Genomic DNA, 20,442 nt, shown 5'->3' with positions numbered 1-20,442 from the left:
TACATTAGTATCATTGAAAACTCATCCAATGCTAAAGCAATGAAAACCTGGAATTTGTGTGCCTTATTTAATGTTTTTATGTAATATCATAATGCTGAATTGTGTCATTGTTTGTAACCCTCTGGCGGATTTGTATTGTATGTTTCAATAAAGTTCATTCAAAAAAAAAAAAGGTTTCACTTCCCAACATGGCGGACCCGTTGCCGTGGAGACAAGTCGAGCCCACTCAGGGGCGGGGCTTTTCCCGGAAGCTCGTGAGGTCTGCTGGGGTCGGTGAAAATGAGTGGGCGTTAAAGCCGTCCTCCTCTTCTCTCTCCTCCTTACCTCAAACCGACCTCACGTTGTTGCGTTACAGAAGAGGAGCCTGTTCAGCTCGTGATAATTCCTGCCTACGTTTCGGCCGACAGAAATTTAAAAAAAAAAAATGACAGAAAGCTCTACGACCAAGCTGCTAAACGGAGATGCCTGTCACCGGACGTCAAATGGGAAAAATCATGCGAGTAAAAATGGCTACGTGAAAAACCACCGTTTGTTCCAACAGTCACAGAAGTATCATCGCCTCGGAGAGAAGGTAAGGCCCAGCCGTCCGGCATCGGAGCGGAATTTGAATTATTAATGAATATAAAATATGCCCTTCGGTGAAATGCGAGTCATTTATTTCTATTTCCCATTCATGTCGCGGCTAAAGACTGTTGTGTGGGAGTGGCTGTCGGAAAGAGAGAGTTGAGGCGCGGCTAGACGTCAATGAATATAACATTATCTTGACTGTAAACTGTATTTCAGTGTTATTAGCTTTTAAAGTTAGCTTCCGGGTGTCTCTGCCCTCTGTATTGGTTTATACGACATGTCACAGCCCGGATGTTTTAATTTTATCCACTTGGGACAACTTAATGCGTTCAAAATGTTACCTAAATGTCGTTTTTCGTTTTAAAAAATATACTTTCAGCTTGGCCGGACTTAAACTCAAAGGTCACCCCTATGTTACTCGTCGTTTGTGACCATGTAACCTGATCTGGGGGGATGGTTGTAGTGGTGACTTTGTTTTTCCTGTAACTTTACGCCCTGTTGTCTCCCAGCTCTGTTGGACAGGTCTCTGTTTACTGACTCTAGTGTGGGGGAAAAAAAAAAAAAGGGACCAGTAGCTGAAGGAGGTGTCTGTTCCCATGGAGAGGAAGGAGAGGAGGGTTAGGGAGAGGTGCTTTCACGTGTCAGATTCAATGGGACAACATCAGGCTTTCAGAGGGTGTGGCCCTTAAGGCTGGATTAAAAAAATAACAACATAGAAATAGATTTGTGTGTATTTAAGTGGTGGTTAAAGAGAGGCTGGACACATTTGTTTGTCCTCCTGTTTCTTGTCCCCAGAGTAAATTAAACACATTAAAGAGAAGATCGCATTTAATGGCGTTAACTTGGATCACCTCTAGTTTTAAAACCCAGAGGATTTATTAAGTTGGGGCGACTATATGCGGACAATGATTGTTTGGGAAGCTCCGCAAAGTGGAAGTGCTTTCTGTGTTTTCGGCTGGCTTCCTGCTCCCAAGAAGCGTTGACTCTTTTGACCGGCGTACAGTACAGGGATCTGTTGAAACAATCGGACGTGGGGTCTGGTGGGGACGTCATAAACAGTTAATATCTCACCTGTTGTTGGTAGCTGTTTGAGTTTGAGTGACCTCAGTTTGAAGCTGTAGAGTTGGAAGTGACCGGACTGACGAGCCGAAAGCTAGTCTGACCGCAGCCTGGGCCAAAATGACTTGCTGCCATCTTAAAGCAAGCTTCGGTCTATTTATAAGGGTTCATATGAACATACAAACAGTATCTCACAGACCTTTCTGTCGGCGACACAGCTGTTTACATAAAATTCCATGATTGTTTGCAAGCTCAGATAGCAGCAACAGCTAGCTGTAGCACTTCCAGCTGGACTATCATCATAATCTGTTAAAACAACTGTTCAGTGCAAAATTACCAGTGGTGTAAAGGAGAATAAAATAGCTTCTTCGTGAATGACTATAAAATCTTTTAATCGTCGTTTTTAGATGATCTTGACCTCATCTGGACGAGGAATCATTTGCTCATCAGTATGATCTGTCAGTTCAGTCAGAATTAACCTCGATTGGTCCAAACCGAGGTCGTTCCAGGAGCTGTTTACAACAGACCAGGTATTAATTGTGCCGAAACTTTTCCACAGAGCCCTCTTCAAAATGTCTGAAATGTTTGGGTCTTTGTTGTAGATTCTAACGTTCTTGTCTTCACTACAAAAACTTCAGCTCCTTATAATATGAGGCGTAATCCCTGTGTTGTGAATACAAAGATAATGGCCGGACACTTCAGCTAAGAGGGCTCTGACACTTTTTCTTTGAACCGTTGAAAACTAGTATTCTTTGGAGTGATGCAAGCCGCCCGCCTAAACAAAGATCTTGCGTGATCTGTTCGCCCTCTGTGTCGGGATGATTCTCAGCTACTACCACATCAGACTTCAGCTCAGTGTCTGAAAAAAAAGCGACCGACTGACTCGTAGACATTTTTGTGTCGGCTAAGGTCAGTTCGCCTTGATTTGGATTGACTCCAGAAGTTGCAGCTGTACATGTAACGTCTACTTTGAGTGTTTCGTTAAGATCCGTTCAGTGGTTTCATGAAATGTTTTGCTAACAGACACACAAATCCACTCGCACACCCGATCACCCACCTTTTATGGCAGTGGGCGATAATTAGAAGCATTCGTCACTCAGTGTGGATGATCTTTTATCAGAGGGAGAGAGAACCTTTTTGCCTCTTTGATTATTGTTGACCGCACGGCAAGAGCTTCTCTTATTGTGTATACAGTTTAACATGATCACCCTCCAGCATGTGAAAGTTTTCAGTCTTTCAGTAAGCAGCAGTCTCCCTGAGAAGTGTATCTGAACATGCTCAAAACTTTTCCCAGACCACAAGCGGTGGGGCTGTTTGTGTTCCAACGCAATGAGACCTGTTTGGCTGACTTTAAACTCTGCTCGCTGTATTCTGTCCACAGCTCCGAAGTATTTCGAGGCGAAGCATGACTAGTCACATGAGGGCGTCGCTAAGCTGCAGGGCAGGGCCTGTAATGAGTAACTGCATTCAATTAAGAGTCCCACAGTTTGCAGCTACGGCTGTTTCGCCATGTGCTGACGCCGCCTTCATGTTGCCATTCGTGAAACTCCACACCGATGACCGTCATGCCACTCGTCAGCTCCTTCCCGTTTTAAAAAATCACGCTTCTTGTTGTAAAGCGTGTTTTTCATTTCTCAATCCCACAGAAGCAAAATGGGAACACCAACTCCAGCTTGTACAAGAAGCCCTACGTGGAGTTCTTCGAGGAGACTCCTCTCCTCGTGGCCGTGCTCACCTACATGGGCTACGGCATCCTCACCCTCTTCGGCTACCTCAGAGACTTCCTCCGCCACTGGAACATCGAGAAGTGCCACGTGGCACGCGAGAGAGACGAGCAGAAGGTAGAGCGTTGTGATTTTTGCTGTTGCATTTGAGGAAAGTTTAAAAAATGCCAAATGCATACATCGAGGCACGCTTGAGCACTAGTTGGCCATTGCCATTATGGATTTCAATTTGCTGCTACTCCTCCCACAGCTCCCATTAAAAATAAATAAATAAAAAAATGAAAGCATATGGATTGATCGGGAGTAGTGTACTATGACCTCTGGTTGCAGTACATTCTACAGCACAAGAGGAAATTTGTTAAGAGCTGCAACAAATTTCCCTGCAGACAACAATAAGGTTTAGGCAAAGCAAGTAAGCAAATTCAGCCCTTTTTGGAGCCTTGTATCTGAGGCGGACTTTGTCGTAAAAACATCATTATAGGTTCGAACAGGTCAGAAATAGTTGGACTTTACCTGACTAAATGCTGGTGTAGATTCTCAGTCATCCAGGCCATGGTAAATTCAAAAAAAGTTAAAAAACAAAAACAACTGGACTTCTATTCTGTAGCTGAAGACGTTTCGCTTCTCATCCGAGGAGCTTTTGAGAAAGCTCCTCGGATGAGAAGCGAAACGTCTTCAGCTACAGAATAGAAGTCCAGTTGTTTTTGTTTTTTAACTATTTTGTGATTTTACCTGACTAAACTGACATTTTGAAATCTTGTACCGTATTTTCCTCACCATAAGATGCTCAGTCAATGAATGGTCCATTTTCGAACTTTTGTCATATATAAGGCGCACCGGACTATGAGACGCATTAAGCAAAACAATAAAGCCCCCTGTCTTTTTGGAGAATACTGCACCGATGTAAGCGTTAAGTATAAACGCCTCCACCGTGCACGGAGGCCTGTGTGACTATAACTGAGCCTTAATGCTACAAGCGGTGCAGCTTTGTAGTTTACCAAAGTCATACTAAAACATCAAGACTTCTTGCATATATAAGGCACACTGTCGTTTTTTGAGAAAATTGAAGGCTTTTAAGTGCGCCTCATAGTCCAGAAAATACAGTACTTTTTTTTTATACAATCACAGATGAAGTTTTATTTTTTTTGAAGGCTTTTTTTTAATGACTTTTATCGCAAAATCTTAAGCTTAGTGTGACAGTGTCGCACACTAACGTTTGAGCTGTTCAAAGCTTTCAGGACCTTTGCAAACTTTCCTTTTTTCCCACCAGTTTTACGTGTCTTACACAGTTAAAGCATCAAACCATAGACCTAGTTGTCTTCTTTTACCCAGTGTCCCTCTCATCGCTCATCGCAATTGTGTGCTGCGTGTGCACACACAAACTCTTATTGACTTCCATTGTGCCTGTGCTCAGAATTTTCCTCATTAAAACAGAAAATGAAGGGTGTTTATAACTTGTCACATCTCTAAAATGTCACTGTAGAGACAAAACAATTCAAATGTGGGACAGCCGGATTATTTTGCCAGTTAGATGGAACAAAAGTGATGACTCGTGTTTAATCTGAACTGTCACAATGACATTTCCATATCTGTTTTTTTCTTTTCTTTGCAGGATTTTGTCCCTCTCTATCAGGACTTTGAGAACTTTTACACCAGGAACCTGTATATGAGGATCAGAGATAACTGGAACCGGCCTATCTGCAGTGTCCCCGGTGCCAAGATGGACTTGGTAGAGAGAGTTACTCACAACTACAACTGGACGTTTGAGTAAGTTGGGACATTGCGTACGTACGGTTCTGTCATTCCAAGTATAGCCGCAGTTCAGAGTGGATCAGATTCTCTTCCACCGAACGAGTTGCATTCTTTCTGCTACAAAAAGCCGGCGTTTGCGCGTTCCCAGAGTTTCACGTTTAGTTTTATTCTGAGAAGCTGCAGGAGGCGTTGCCAAAGAGAATAAACCAAACCCTGAAGAAGGTGACAAAGCATTTCTGATAACAGTGACGTCAGCCATGACAGTTACTTAGAAACCATCGGAATCGGTCACATGGCCTGACAGGAGAGGCACTAATAAAACAGCGCCATGTTCTTTATCTGAGTCTGTGAACATGATGCAACAGTACAGTCGAAGCAGATACGCAGCAACACATTTGTGTAATTTAATCCAACTGTTGTCATTTCTTTGGGTTACCTTAAAAAATGAGAATCCCTGAATCGATTTATATCCTGTAACACGTAAAAATCAAACAGGTAAAACACAGATGTTTATTTTAGTCACTGTTAGTGGAGCAGAACTAAGACTCCTTTTTAAAAAAAAAAAGAGTGGAACGATTTTATCAGCGTTTCTGTAAACAAACTGTACTGATAACTTTCTGGCTGGGTCACATCCTGTCCTGTTCAGCACATCAGTATGTGAAGCATGCACAGGTGAATTTCCTCTGAAGTGTTGTCTCTGTAATGTTTATGTTAGCAGTTAAAACACACATGTCAAACTCCATTCCTCAGAGGCCACGCTCCTGCATGTTTTAGGTGTGTTCTTGCTTTGAAACAGCTGATTTAAAAGAAGGATTTGGTGAGGAGGTCATTAAACCATTTGAAACGAAAACTTTCAGGACACTGGCCCTTGAGGCCTGGAGTTTGACACGCCTGAGTTAAAGCATTGATTTACCGTGTTTTCCGGACTATAAGGCGCACTTAAAAGCCTTCAATTTTCTCAAAAAACGACAGTGCGCTTTATAGTCTGGTGGGCCGTATAGTGCTGAAAATACGGTAAGCTAATAAAAAAGGGGAGTTAATTCCAGCTAAACATCTTGGTTTTCTGACCCTTTTATTTATTCATTTGCGTTCTTCTCAGACACACGGGAAAAGTGGTGAAAGACGTCATCAACATGGGTTCATACAACTACCTCGGCTTCGCTGAGAACACTGGAGCTTGTTACGATGCTGCTGTCGAAGCCACAAACACGTACGGAGGTGGAGTGGGAAGCACTCGCTGTGAAATAGGCAAGTAGCACTTTTTCATCACTTTATTTTTTATTGTTGTGAAGCTTTCGTAATTTGTTATCATAAGTAAGAATTCACAATAATAGCTAGTATTAGCTAATAACGCCACCATTTCCTCACTCGTCTTTTTCACTCTTTCATTTCTGTCCTCATGACGCTCACAACACTCTGTGTGTTTTAGCATTTGATCTACATTGACTGTAGACTTTTAAGGCACTGCTTTCCATCTGATTAGGAAACACTATTAGCATTAGGGGTGGGAAGCTTCTTACAATTCTAGTATGATTCACAGATTAAATAAAAAATAATTTCACCTCCCACCCCTAATTAGCAAGTTTGTGATCACATGTTATTGAAAAATGTTTATTAAATGCCTCAATATTGTGACAACAATACATTTTTGACACATTATACAGTCCTAATTTTACAATTAATTTAAATTCATCTAGTTTGGTGCAGTCTGGGTTTGACCGGGGCAAGAACAAACTTGAGTTAGTGCCGTAGCGAGAGTGGATGTTATATAATCAGGATTTCTTTAGGAAGGCTGCAGTTAAAAAACACTCCTTCCTGTGATTTATTTCTCAGGGAACCTGGACATCCACGAGGACTTGGAGCAGTTGGTTGCCAGGTTTCTGGGGGTTGACTCAGCCATGGCCTTTGGAATGGGCTTCGCAACCAACTCCATGAACATTCCTGCTCTCACTGGAAAGGTGGGGACCTTTTGTTCACTTCCTTTGTTTTTTGTTTTGTTCCCTCCTGAGCGTTGCATAACTCTTCATTCGATCACTTCAAGTGCGTGCTCACCTTGCACTCTTATAGTAAATGTTAGTTCATTGCAAACATTGTTTTGAGATGTGTGCGTGTGCATGATGCGAGCCAGAGAACACGTTTCCTGACGGAAATGTAAACGAACAGAAACTGCAGCCAGGCTGAGATCCAAAGATCTGAGTCACAAGGGTTCATATCTCTCTGTTAAGGATGTTCCTTACTGCTTATGACCTCATCAACGTGGTGTAAATGTTTATAGTGCAATAAGCTTGTCGTTCTTTGGTGTGACTGGTCAGGTGTGTGTGTGTGTGTGTTTAATAAGCTAGCTGATATGAGTGCAGTATTTCTGCACCAATAAATACTTGCCTGCTTATGGTTAAAACATGTCATTATGAAAATCTTACTTTGTTACATCTTCTGTTATCCCTTTTTTTTGTATGGATTATTCAGAGTCAGTTTTCCCACTCTTAGAGATTTAGACTAAGATCATCTGATAATGAGAAGGGATGGAGTTCTAGTCGTTTTCATCAAGCCTAAAAAAAAGGTTACTGTACGTTCAATCTCATGATTTGCAAGATCCGTTAGCTATCAGAGGACTCTAAACTACAACAGCACCAGGTTGACTGAGTTACAGCCATTTTGTGTTTGATAAAGTTGTTGAGCCGTGGTAGCCATCTTGAATTGGTTTGGCTCCAAATGATAATCAGTTGTAGTTATACATGTAGTGATTACTTCCTGAGAGCTTCATTAAAATCTGTCCAGTGGCTCATGAGGTATTTTGCTAACAGACAGACAAACAAACACAGGCATGGGCAAAAACATTATCACCCTTTCCCCCCTTCAGCATTGGCCAAAAAAACAACCCCTAAATAATTTAAAACATAATAAAACCACTCATACACAGTAATTATTGCAACATGCTTAAACCTAAAATCTTCCAGTGAATTTTGAACGCAGAGTGGACGTAGTTGGACTTGACCACTGGTTTGACCTGAGCATGGAGCTTAAGGTCCAACTCCAGCTTCACACCCAGATCTGCTGCTGAGTGAATCAGATGTTGTGTTAAAGCCCAGATCAGCACAGACTTTGGAAGCATCACTGGGACCAAACAACACAACCTCAGTCTTTTGTTCATTCAGATGTAAAAAGTTCACGGACATCCGTGTCTGTATTTCTCCAGTTCAGTCCAGTAGTTGGTCCACAGAGTCATGATTATCCTCTTTTAACGACATGTAGATTTGGGTGACATCGGCATAAAAGTGGAAGGCAACATCATGTTTCCAGAGAATAGATTCAAAAGGAAGTAGTTACAGAGAAAAGAGAAGAGGGCAAAGTATAGAGCCCTGAGGCGCTCCGCAAGTAAGAGGCGCTGCAGAGGACTCTGCGACTCCAACACAGACACAAAAACTTCTCTCTGTTAAATCTAAATCAGTTTAAAGCCACACCCTGCACGCCATCCCAGTTCTCCAAACGAGACAGGAGGATCTGATGGTCCTCAGTATCAAAGGCAGCAGCTAACCACACAGCGCCCAGAGTCTGTGACTAAAAGGAACATTGTTAAAAGCCTCAACAGGCAAAGGTGTGGCTGCAAATTGCTCAACAGAAACTCCACCGTGTGAAATCCTGTCATTTTCTTTTTTTAAAAGTTCAGCTCTGCTCTTCTGTCTTCCTGTAGAAACAAATATCTGTCTGCCTTTTAAAACAGCATCTGCTCCAGTTTGATCAGGACTTCTTTTTTTTGTTTGTTTGTTTCACCTTTTTTTTTTTTTGTAGGGTTGTCTGATCTTAAGCGATGAGCTGAACCATGCGTCGCTGGTGCTGGGCGCTCGCCTGTCAGGCTCCACAATTCGAGTCTTCAAACACAACAGTGGGTGACATCTCTCATACCTCCTTCAGAAAGAGAAACAGCTCTGTGGATTAAAGTTCACCCAAAGTGTTCAGGACAAATACGCTCTTTCAACACTGTCCAACAGTTATTTGCAGGCTTTACTCGAGCGGGTATTAAATACATTTGACATGGGTGTGTGAATGTTACAGCATCTTTTCTTTACGAAACTCAGTCTGCCCTCTTATTTTTAATGCTTAACTTCCTTTCCCCCAGCTGTAATTCCACCTCCTGAGTTATTTTTTGTTTGCTGTGTTTTGGCTCAGTGAGAACAAGCATCGTCACCAAACACGATGCTTATCTAAAGTTACGCACAGCAGCTGAATGAAGCCTTCTTTGTGCTTTAAATATCTGAAGTTATTAAATATTTACACTCATTCGTGAACAAAAGTAGGCTCTCGTGTAATTGTAAAGGAAAAAAAGGTGCATGTATGCAGACTTGACTCAATCTTTGGTACAGAAATGCTATTTTTTTTTCTCTTGGTAAAGGTTTAAATAGTATAATTAACTTTTTTTTTTTTTTTCTTGCAGATATGCAGAGCCTTGAGAAGCTGCTGAGAGATGCTATCGTCCACGGACAGCCCAGAACACACAGGCCATGGAAAAAGATCCTTATTGTCGTGGAGGGCATTTACAGGTAGAGACGGCAACCCTTGCGCACACGCTGCGTAACCCGACCCGAACAAACACGGGTCCCATAGAGCCGCAACACAAAAGTGAGGTCCCTCTCGTTCTTTTATTCCCGCTCATTAGCGTTCATTGTGAGAACGTTTGAGAACCAGTTTGACAGAAAAACGGGCAACGCACACAGAATGTGAGGCGGGACCAGAATGTGACATGTACACACTCGCTTCTTCGTATTCACTGCAATAACAGTTTCTTATTACCGTCTCTGATTATGTGAAATAATGAAGAGCTGGATGTGTGTGTGTGTGATGTAGTCCTTGTTTTCTGATTGTAGTAACGACCCCGCCACACTCTCCATGATCCAACTCAAACATTTTAAAAAAAACCTGCAGTGTGAAGGCAAACATGATGCTGCTGCACTCTTACTGTAGGAGTCACCAAATAGGTTTTTCCTGCTTTTTAATGCATTCTGAGATGCTCTGCTGCATCCTTACTGCGTTCTACATGTCAGCAGAATGTCCCCATGATGATACTCCTTTGTACGGCCACGATCTCACCATGTCCCAGGCCTGTCCTACAGAGTAGGCCTGTCAGGATAACAAACTTTGCTGGGCGATTAATTGTCTCAGAATTTATTGGGATAAAGGATAATATCGTTTGGAGGCCGTTTTAAAATAATGCAATGATAATAACATAATAGTGCAAGTACGTCCTGTCAAAGATTAATAAGCTTTACTTTTAAAAGAACACTGGAACTGGAACACAAAATAAACAAAACAACTGAAAACAAAAATAAAACGGACTCTCAGCCTCCGTTAACAAGAAAATGCACTTGAATAAAAACTAAATACAAAAAAAGGAATTGGCAACCAAAACAGTAGAGATCATGAAGTCTGTAAAGTAAATTGCCCATCAAAAAATAATAATCAATTGTTTTATATAGAGAAGTTGGATAAAACTGACAGTTTTAGAAACAAAAAGTGCAAACTAACAGAAGCACACAGCGACATACCTTCTCTCAGAGGTTCAGCGGTTCTCCTCGGTCATTTGGTTTGAATCCGAAGTTCTCCCACACCACTGCTGTTACTTCAACTTGGAAACCAATACCATTTTGTTTTTTTTCCCCAATATCAAAGAGCGTTTCTTTAGCTTGCTAACTCCTCACCTCGGCTGGCTACCTGACGCGATAGGCCACGCCCCCTGACGCTAAAAGAAAGGGAGTGGTCAGTGAAGAGCACCGGAGCCTTTTGTCCTCCAGTGTCTTCAGTAGAAAGAGACAGATACGAAGGAACGATAACACCGATAAATGAAAATTATCAACCTCATTTTAATTTATCGTGCGATTAATTGATTTATTGTTTATCACGACAGGCCTACTACAGAGTCATGTCATGTGAGTTTATACAGACCCCACGTCATGGTGCCAACACGCTCCCCTCAGGTCCCCAAATGCTGTCACCATGATGATAAACCACTGTGACGTTTTTTTATTTATTGATTCCTCTGTTAAATCCCAAAGTATGGAGGGGTCCATCGTGCGTCTGCCTGAGGTCATAGCTCTGAAGAAGCGCTACAAGGCTTACCTGTACTTAGACGAAGCTCACAGCATCGGCGCCCTCGGGCCAAATGGGAAAGGAGTGGTGGACTACTTCGGCCTGGATCCCAAAGACGTCGACATCATGATGGGAACGTTCACCAAGAGCTTCGGGGCTGCCGGCGGATACATTGGAGGCAAGAAGGTCGGTGACCCTCTGATGGCGTTTAGATTATTAGATCGGGCAGCAGAATGCGAAACCTCTGATCCGGGAAAGCAGTTGCTCTGATTACAGTAATATGAGCACTTACTCATCCTCAGGAGCTTGAGCAACTTCCCAGATCCTGCTCAGTCATTCAGTGTTTGTGAAAACTTGTAACCAGTAATGGAAAATCCAGCTTCCTGTCTTTCAGAGAAGCACTTTATGCTTTCATTTTTTTCTTTTTTTAGTGAAAGTAGAAAAGAAACAAAGCAAAACAGAAGGAAAAAGAAACACAAGAACACTTTTTAAACTGATACCTTGAGGTTTAATGTGCAAATTGCATGGAATTGTTATTTTGACAATAAATATATATTTTTTTCATCTGATTTGTCCGTCAGGAGCTGATCGACTACCTGCGCTGCAACTCTCACAGCGCCGTGTACGCCACCTCCATGTCCCCGCCTGTGGCTCAGCAGATCATTACCTCCATGAAGATCATCATGGGAGAAGACGGAACCACACTGGGTGGGTGTCAAAACATTCATCAAAACTTCATCAGAGTTGTTATGTTTTGTTTTTTTCTTTCTTTTCTTTTTGTACAGTAATAATCTTTAATCCGAGTCTGCTTTCTTGAATACTCCTTGTCGTTTGTTAAAGCTTCTGTGTGTTTGTGACTCTCAGGGACTTTTTGGGGAGACCACTGTACATCACAGTTTGTTTGTTTTAGAAAGAGTGTTAATTTGGGGGTTTCTTTCTCTCTGTTTCTCTCTGTTCTCTCTGTGACATGACAAAACTTAAAACACCACTCCGAGATGGTGTGTGTTACAGTCATAAGTTACGGCCTGTCTTTGTTAATCCAGAGCATGTTACATCAGTGGAGAGATTAAAATCTAAAAAAGCAACATGATTTTACACTAAGGTGGCACGGTGTGGTAGTGGTTAGCGCTGCCGCCTCCACAAGAAGGTTGCAGGATTGCTTCCCGGTCTTTCGCTGGAGTTTTTTTTTCTTTTTCTGGTTACTCTGGTTTCCTCCCACAGACCAAAAACATTAGGTTCATTGTTAACTCCAAATTGTCCCTTGGTGTGAGTGAGAGCTTGGGTGGTTGCTTGTCTCATTTGTCTCTGTCCCTGTGATGGACTTGCGACCTGTCCAGGGTGTCCCCCGCCTCTCGTACAGTGACTGCTGGAGACTCGGAAAGTAGAACCGGGTAAAGAAAATAAATGGATGGATGGACTGCAAAGCTCCTTGAGTGACAAAAAATGAAATGATTCACGTTTTTTTCTGCAAAAACATATTATACGAGTGAATTTAAAATTAAGTTTTAGTCAAAAGGAAGGTTTAAGTTAAAATTTATCTTATGTAGATCAACAATTTAACTCAAAAAATATCAAAACTTAACTAAACAATGCGTTGCGCTTAAATTTGTCAGCTAAGATGTCGTCATTTGTCAGTATCTAAAAGCAGTCACTTGCATAACGATCCAGTTTTTCTTCCACATCAGTCAGGTGCTTCTAAATTAATTCATCTAAATCCACCTGCATAGATGAACAGGTTACAAACTACGCGTGTGTTACCATGGTGATTTAACCACCCTTGTGACGTTTTGAACCCCTGTCGCTTTCAGCTCAACGTGGCTGGCTTAATCGAATATCTTAAGTGGGCACATCTCCGTGTTCTTTTTAAAGTAATGGGTCATTTTTCCTGCAGGTATTTCATTCGATCACAAGATGGCAGTATAGACCAGAGTTTTAGATTTGGACCAGAGAACGAACTGTCAGAGAAATTTCTGTTCATTTCAGCTCCCGGCAGCTTCTCCACCTTCTGTACCTAATGTGACTCTGTCTACGTTTGTGTCATCAGAAAATAAAATAAAACTTGTTCATAGTTCAAACCAAGGCAGGACTGAACAGCTTGCACACTTTATCACTTTCACATGTGTGCTCCTGTCTTTTTGTTTTGTTTTGTTCTCGCTCTTTTTTTTTATTTGCTTTCACACCATAGGTCCGAAGCCGCATAGCGTTTGAGTCCAGAGACCTCTGCAGACAAATAAATGACGCGGCCGTGTTATTCTTTCGGAGCAGCGCCTCCTTTAGCGTCTCCGGAGTTTGATTGATTCGGGCTCCGCCGCTCCTGGGCCGTTCGGTCGATAGCTACAAGAAAAACAACTCTCGCGGTAACCTTTGTAGTGCTGCCTTTTTTTGCAGCGTGCCATCGTCTCCTCATTTCCGAGAAGAGCGGGGCCAGACTAGCTGACCTTGCAGCCGGGGATATTAGCCTGACAAGTTTCCCTTGTAGAAGAATAACAGTGACAGTATGATTGGTTGCAGCCCGCTCGAGCCTTTGAAGAGGCAGATGCTGACACAAAGTCAAAGTGACAGTTGAGCTGCCTGTTAAGCGTTTGTTGTTTCGCTTTTGTGTTGCTAAGGAAAGGACACCAGACGCATGCCTGAGTCAAACTCTCAAGTGTGGAGACAATAAATGATAGGGACGTGAGAGGAGCACTTAAACTGCGTGAAAAGCAAAGCTCCCCTTGGCCGGCGTGATCGCCCGGTGCCAAGAATACCTGCGGATTCCTCCTCCGTGGAAACTATGTGTGGGTAAATATAATGCCAGGGTTTGTTGTTGTCTCGCGTTGCTTTGAAGCCGCGGCGTTCCGCCTCCGTTTCCGTGCACAGATGTGCGCCGCCGTTGGAGCTTTTTGCGGCACGCGGTTATTTGTTTGGCCGAGATGCTATCTGCGCAGGCTTTGACCGAGGATCCAGTGAGTGAATCCAGAGCGTGCGTCGGACTGACATGTGACGACTGGTGTCTGTTTAGTCTCAGGCCTGCGTTGACCTTCAGCTGAAAGGAATTCGCTTCCTGTTCAAAGACTTACTCCCAACAGGACACTGTAAAAGACACCATACCGTCTTGAAGTTTTGCTCTTTTTGTTTGACGTGGCCTTGGACGGAGCTCCCATTTGATTTCTTTACAATTTTTGGATCCGCCGTACTGAGAAGCAGACTAAAGGGAAACTCATTTATAGTGGGGGAAAAAAAAACTCACTGAAACACCCTTATTCCTATCTGGCCGTTCTTCTTCTGTTTCAGTCGTGATTTTCAATTCGCTACTCCTCCTGCTGCGTTGGAAAAACCCATAAACATCAAAACATTTGGCTTAATCAGGAAAAAAAGCGCTACGACTTTTAACAGCAGTACATTGTACAACGTAGGCAAAAATTTGCAAACAATTGAGAGAAATTTTCCTCAAACTCAACCATACGATTTCGACAAAATCAGTATGACAGAGCGCCGTCGCGCAGTAATAAGTCCCAGTAGAAGCTTCATTCAGAGTTTAATGAGTCACAGAAAGTTGCGTTTTATAACTGAACTGACATTTTGATATAAATTTTTATTTTGTTGCGCAATCGGAGCTTAAGTTTTATGATTTTTGAAGGTTTGACCACAACGTGTTTGACGCTAATTTTTGAGTTTTTTAAAACACTCCAATTATTAACTTTTCATTCAGTTTATACATCAAAAAATGTTTTCTTTTTTTTTATTTTTTTTCACCCAGTGTGTCTCTCTCTAAAAGACTAACTTGGTTTTAGCTTAAATCCCCTCAGAGTGCACCCAAACTCAGAATTTTCTTCATTTTTTAATTTATTTATTATTATTTATTTATTTATTTGAAGGGTCTTTTTAACTCTTCCTATCTCCTGATATAAAACACGACAGAGACGCAGAAATCGACACGTGACGACCAGACAATTTTTAGCTTAGTTACTGTTTCTTTGAGGCTTCACTCCATGTTTCATAAGGCGTGCGCTAAGGGAGTAAGAGAGGCAGGAGAGTGGTTACCATGGAGACAACAGATGAGCCGCTGGCAGCAACTTTCAGCCTTTCTCTCAAACTTTAACTTTCAAACGAAAGTTGAGGCGTGTTGGAATTTTTGAGCAGTTCCAAATTTTATTTGACATTTTCTAGTCTAAAAGTGGTCCTTTCTGTTTATTTATTTTTCCCTCCCCCAGGTGCTGATCGCCTCAGACAGCTCTCGGAAAACACAAAGTACTTCCGCAGAAAACTCTGCGAGATGGGTTTCATCATCTACGGCAACGGCGACTCGCCCGTCGTCCCCCTGATGCTGTACATGCCCGCCAAAATCGGGTACGAGATTCGCTTTATTTCCTTTCGCTTAAACTGAAACGTATTAAACATTCGAACCGATCATTGTCAAGCATAAGGCGATGGAGAGAGTGAGGATTTTTTTTGTTTGTTTTTTTTTTGACTCGTGTCTCCTTTGCTGCTTTTTTAGGGCTTTCGGCCGAGAGATGGTGAAGAGGAACATTGGCACGGTGGTCGTCGGCTTCCCGGCGACGCCCATCATTGAGTCGAGGGCTCGTTTCTGTGTCTCGGCCGCTCATACCAGAGAGATGCTCGATACAGTAAGTCATGTTTTCTCCAAGCCGAGGGATGTTTCCGCGCAGGCCGGTTCGTGCCAGAAGGCCGCCTTTTGTCCTCCGCTAAACCTCTGAATCAAGGCCTTCGGCGTGTTTTTAATAAAGCACCTCCAACATCAAGCTGTCTTTAAAGATTACCGCAGGGTGCCAGACTTTTATTTCCAGCGGCTCTGTTTCTTCATTCATCTTAGCGAGGAGCACGTCAGCACCATTTGTTCTAGTCCACTTTAAGGGCATCGCCGCGCGCAGAGGAGCCGCTTTTTTTTTCTTTTCTTTCCGTCTTTGGAAAAGCTAGCCCTCGTTGTTTCTCAAAGCGTGGAAGGTAAATTGTTTCCAGGTGTCCTGCAGTGTGTTGCAACGCTGATACAGTCTCTGGTTGGTGGGGGGGGAGGAAGAGTGGAAAAGTTTCTGTTGGTTGTTGTTTTTTTTTTCACCTTCCCTCCTCCTACCTTTTCACCTCTTCGTATCAAAAAGAAAATCTGCACTTGTTATTAACCGGAGCAGAATCTGATGATCGTCACTCTCCCTGTTGCTGTTTCAGGCACTGGAGGCCATCAGTGAAGTGGGCGACCTGCTGCAGCTGAAATACTCCCGGCAGGAGCAGAATCGTCCCTCCATGGGATGGATGTCCGAGGAGAGCCTCCTTCAGCACTGAGCTACATCACCTTCTTACCTCACTCTACTTCCATTACTTCCATTTTTTTTTTTTTTTTTTATATCTGTTCACCCCTTTTTTTTTTTTTTTTTTTTTTTTAAATCCTCATTTTCCAATGAGCCAGTCTCGCGGCTCGGCTGCTTTCTGTCTTTTTATACGAGCCTCTCGTCCACTCACTCATGCGCAGGCTTGCAGCTGATTCACTCGTACCTCTGTTTGTGTTGTTCCGAAGCGTTTCCAGGGCAGCCGTCAGTCACTCATTGTGTTTTCACTCACATCCAGTGTTATTCCTGCTTTTTTTATCCGTGCAATAATATCCACAACAACACAGGCAGAAACTCTACTCCGAGTCCCTGCTCGATGCACAGACGAGGAAGAAAATGTAAATATTATTTATCACCGTGTTTAATACCGCCTCCCAAACCTCAAAGTCAGATCTGTTATTTCAGAGGGGCAAGCTCGTGTTCTGCATCTGACTGCTTTATTTTTTCCTAATAACTTTTACTTGAACAGAGCATATAGAATATGAAGTTCTTTTCCTAACCAAAAGATGTATATGTAAAGATATATTTTCTACCATTTATCTTGAAATGCAAAACAGATGTCCCCTTTATCCCAAATAATAATAAAAAAAGTATATATATATTTATATATATGTCGTAACAGGGAAAAAATTCCAGGCAGCAAGACTGACAAATATTTTTTTACTGCTCATTTTCTAGAACTAGTTTCAACTTTACTGTTTACACCTGCACTCGATAGTTTTGAGCCTAGTGTCTTTAACAATTCTATAATCTAATGAGCTACATGTGTGATCCCCCCCCCCCCCACACACACACACACCTCCATGCTCACAAAAGTGCTTTTATGTAAATGTCTGTACCTTTGATCTGTATGTATGACGATGCTGCTCCCATCTGATTTTACAGATTTATTTATTTAAAATGTTTAGTTATTATTTAGCTTTTTAATTTTTTTTTTTTTGAGAAACTATGACCTGAAAGGCAGCTCCCGACGGGCTCCGGCAGAGAGTTTTCACGCGACTTCATTTCAGCGCTGCGCCACCGACGGGCTTTTTGAACGCTCAGATGACGTGGGCGGGACAGTTGGCAAAAATGTATTCAATACAAACTTGGCACAAAAAGTAAGGAAATTTGTGTTTGGTCACTTATTTCTTTGTTGTAACAATACTTCTTGGTAATAAACCTTAAACTGGTGGAAAGCCACCCGCTGCTGTGGGACGGCATTCAATTCTTAAAGAAGCGTTTGTCGCAAGTCACCCATTTTGGTTGTTTTGGTCACTCTGCGACAAACGGCACGCCAAAGCTGATCTCACAGGTGTTCAATAGAGTTGAGGTCAGGACTGAAATTTAGTGATTTATTTCATGGCTGCAACCCAAATACTTAATTCTGCTGCTCAACCATCCATCCATCATCTGTTGCTTGTTCCAGAGTTGGGTCACAGGGGCAACAGTTTGAGCAGACGTCTCTTCCAGGTCTTCCAGTAGGATTCCAAGGTTAGCCGAGAGACATAGTCTCCCCAGCCTGTCCTAGGTCTCCCACTAGTTGGAAATGACCAGAACACCTCCCTAAGGAGGCGACCAGTAGGCATCCTTACCACATGCCTGAACCACCTCAACTGGCTCCTGTCGATGTGGAGGAGCAGCGGCTGGATGAACTGAACTTCTCACCCTGTCTCTAAGGGAGAGCCCGGCTGCCCTCTGGGAGAGAACTCATTCCGACCGCTTGTATCTGAGATCTCGTTCTTTGGGGTCACTACCCAAAACTTGTGAAGGTAGGGACATAGATCTCCCGGTAAACGGAGAGTTTCGCCTCGCAGCCGAGCTCCATCTTCATCTCGACGAACAATAATAAGGAAGCTGCACCGATCCATCGGTCGAACTCATGCGCCGTTCTTCCCCGAGATACCTAAACTCCTCCACTCGAGGCAGCACCTCCCTCCCGACCTGGAGAGAGCAGTCCAGCCTTTTCCGACTGAGGACCATGGCCTCTGATTTGGAGGTGCAGATGCATATTGTTCGACCGTCAACCGGACTTTCTTCTCCTGCACCTCCAAATGGACCTTAACAGGGAGTCTGAGGAGTTTAATGTTCCCTGTAACTGGAACACACCCTCCGGTCCGCCTTCTTGAAAAAGGGGAACCCTCACCCAATTTCGAACAAATACAGAATCATTTAAGGTGACATAAACAGGCTTTCCAGTTGTAGAAAGTTTATTGTCAAGCATTGTGACAACAAAGAAATCAACAAAACATAAAATGTCTTAGTTTTTGTGCTGTTATATTCTCCAAATGTGTGTGTATATTTGTTTTTCCTCATATTTTAATGTGTGGTGATCCTTATCACTGACATTCCATATTAACCTTCCTTCAGGTATAGTGTTGGTCTTACAGACTCATCCGTGTTGATTTGAGAGTTTTATGTTCTCATTATTAATGTAAGCTTCAGCTCTTGGCAACATATTTGTTCCGACAAATATTTATGACGACGAAATGAGCAAAAAAGAGAACCAAAAGTCACGTTTGTTTATGGCATTTCATGTTGTTTTTTTTACATCCATTTGTATGACGCATTTCAGCGCGGTCTGTCTTATGGTTTGCTTAATGCCTTTGACTCATTTGGTTTTCATAAAGTAATTTTAAAAAAGTATGTATGAAATGTGGAAAACAGGACTGATCTGCATGCATTCCTCAGGAAAATGCTCTGACAAAAGAATTTTCGAACTCATCAAAGTTTCCTCTCACGCTGACTGCAGGAGCATGCGGTGTGTCGAGGCTCGACATTTCTGTCTGTCGAAGCAAAAAGCAAAAAAAAAAAAAAAGTAATTACAAACAGCAACATGCCTGTTGTTCACCGCCAGGTTTCCCCTCATTGAAACTACAGATTTATTATCTGGGGAGATTATTTAAATGCGCCATTTGTGGCTCTTTAGGTAAGAGCTGCGAGCACAGTATCTGCTGCTTTCCCCCTCTGGAACTGCAGTTGGAGTTGGAGATAAACCTCTTTAAAGGAGTTTGTGAAGCCATAATGTTTGTTGGAAATATTGCCGTGAAGATTAAAATCACTCGTTCCAAGTTCACTTCTGGAGTTGGTTTCTTTATTTACCACAAACTGAAAGGGAATGCCTTAAAATCTCATGACTAAGTCTTTGAAAACTTAGTTTAGAGCAGGGGATCACCAGCAAAATTCGCTCAGGGGTTAGAATTTTTTCCTGCGAACTCTGCAATATCCCAACTTTGATGTAAAACAATAACTAAATGAGTTGCTGAGAAAAGATTTGGAGCAAATTAGGCAGTTGAGTATTTTAACATGCTATATGTAATATAATATCTTACTGTGTTGCATTTATTTATTAAGCAATGTGCGAAACTAATGGAATCGCAAAATTGGATTGAATATTCAAAAAAGGAATTGACTAAAACAGAAAGTTGCAAATATTTGTTGTTTTTTTTCACATTTGATGTTTAGACCATTTTGGCCATTGTGGGCTCCTGTAGTCTCCTGTCTGTAGCTTCCTGGGACGGGGGATTGAATAAAACAGATTTCATAGTACCCTATGGATGAAACTTTTCCTAATGTTGGAGAAAAACGCCACACCTCATGAGCCTCAAATGCAACGATGACCTGGGAAAAACCTGCTCCATGGGAGCAGCCGGGACCGGAAGAAGCCACCACACGGGCAGGAAGGAGCCCGCGGGCCGTCAATTGACTATGGCTGACACGCAGCATTTTACATCCCGCCACGGCCTGTCGAGTACAGGAGGCTTTAAAAACGCATTTTGCTCAGCAGGATGAAGGACAAAAAAAAAGGCAAAGCGACGCAGCTGATAAAGTTTAGAGTCGATGTTGTCTGATTTAAATTTCCCTGCACGCTGCAGTCACTGTCTGCCATGCAAACTAACCCTTGATCATGTCAAGAACCTCCAGTGGCCCCATTGTACCCCCCCCCCCCCCCCCCCCAC

The 20,442-nt window shown here is 42.6% G+C and overlaps 1 protein-coding gene across 1 annotated transcript; it reads left to right on the top strand.

Moving 5' to 3' along the window:
* Positions 1 to 285: 285 nt before the first annotated feature.
* On the top strand, positions 286 to 19,334 carry LOC108231845 (serine palmitoyltransferase 2). Its single transcript, XM_017409201.3, has 12 exons — positions 286 to 571; positions 3,273 to 3,467; positions 4,963 to 5,117; positions 6,202 to 6,350; positions 6,936 to 7,060; positions 8,892 to 8,985; positions 9,535 to 9,640; positions 11,150 to 11,369; positions 11,765 to 11,891; positions 15,377 to 15,512; positions 15,661 to 15,790; positions 16,347 to 19,334. The coding sequence occupies exons 1-12, from the start codon at positions 425 to 427 to the stop codon at positions 16,458 to 16,460; spliced, it is 1,698 nt and encodes a 565-aa protein (XP_017264690.1). The 5' UTR covers positions 286 to 424; the 3' UTR covers positions 16,461 to 19,334.
* The last annotated feature ends 1,108 nt before the right edge of the window (positions 19,335 to 20,442 follow it).

This window comes from Kryptolebias marmoratus, linkage group LG19 (assembly GCF_001649575.2).
Source record: "Kryptolebias marmoratus isolate JLee-2015 linkage group LG19, ASM164957v2, whole genome shotgun sequence".
NCBI lineage: Eukaryota > Metazoa > Chordata > Actinopteri > Cyprinodontiformes > Rivulidae > Kryptolebias > Kryptolebias marmoratus.
Note: the sequence above shows the minus strand (reverse complement) of the source record. Positions and strands in the feature narration are given on the sequence as shown.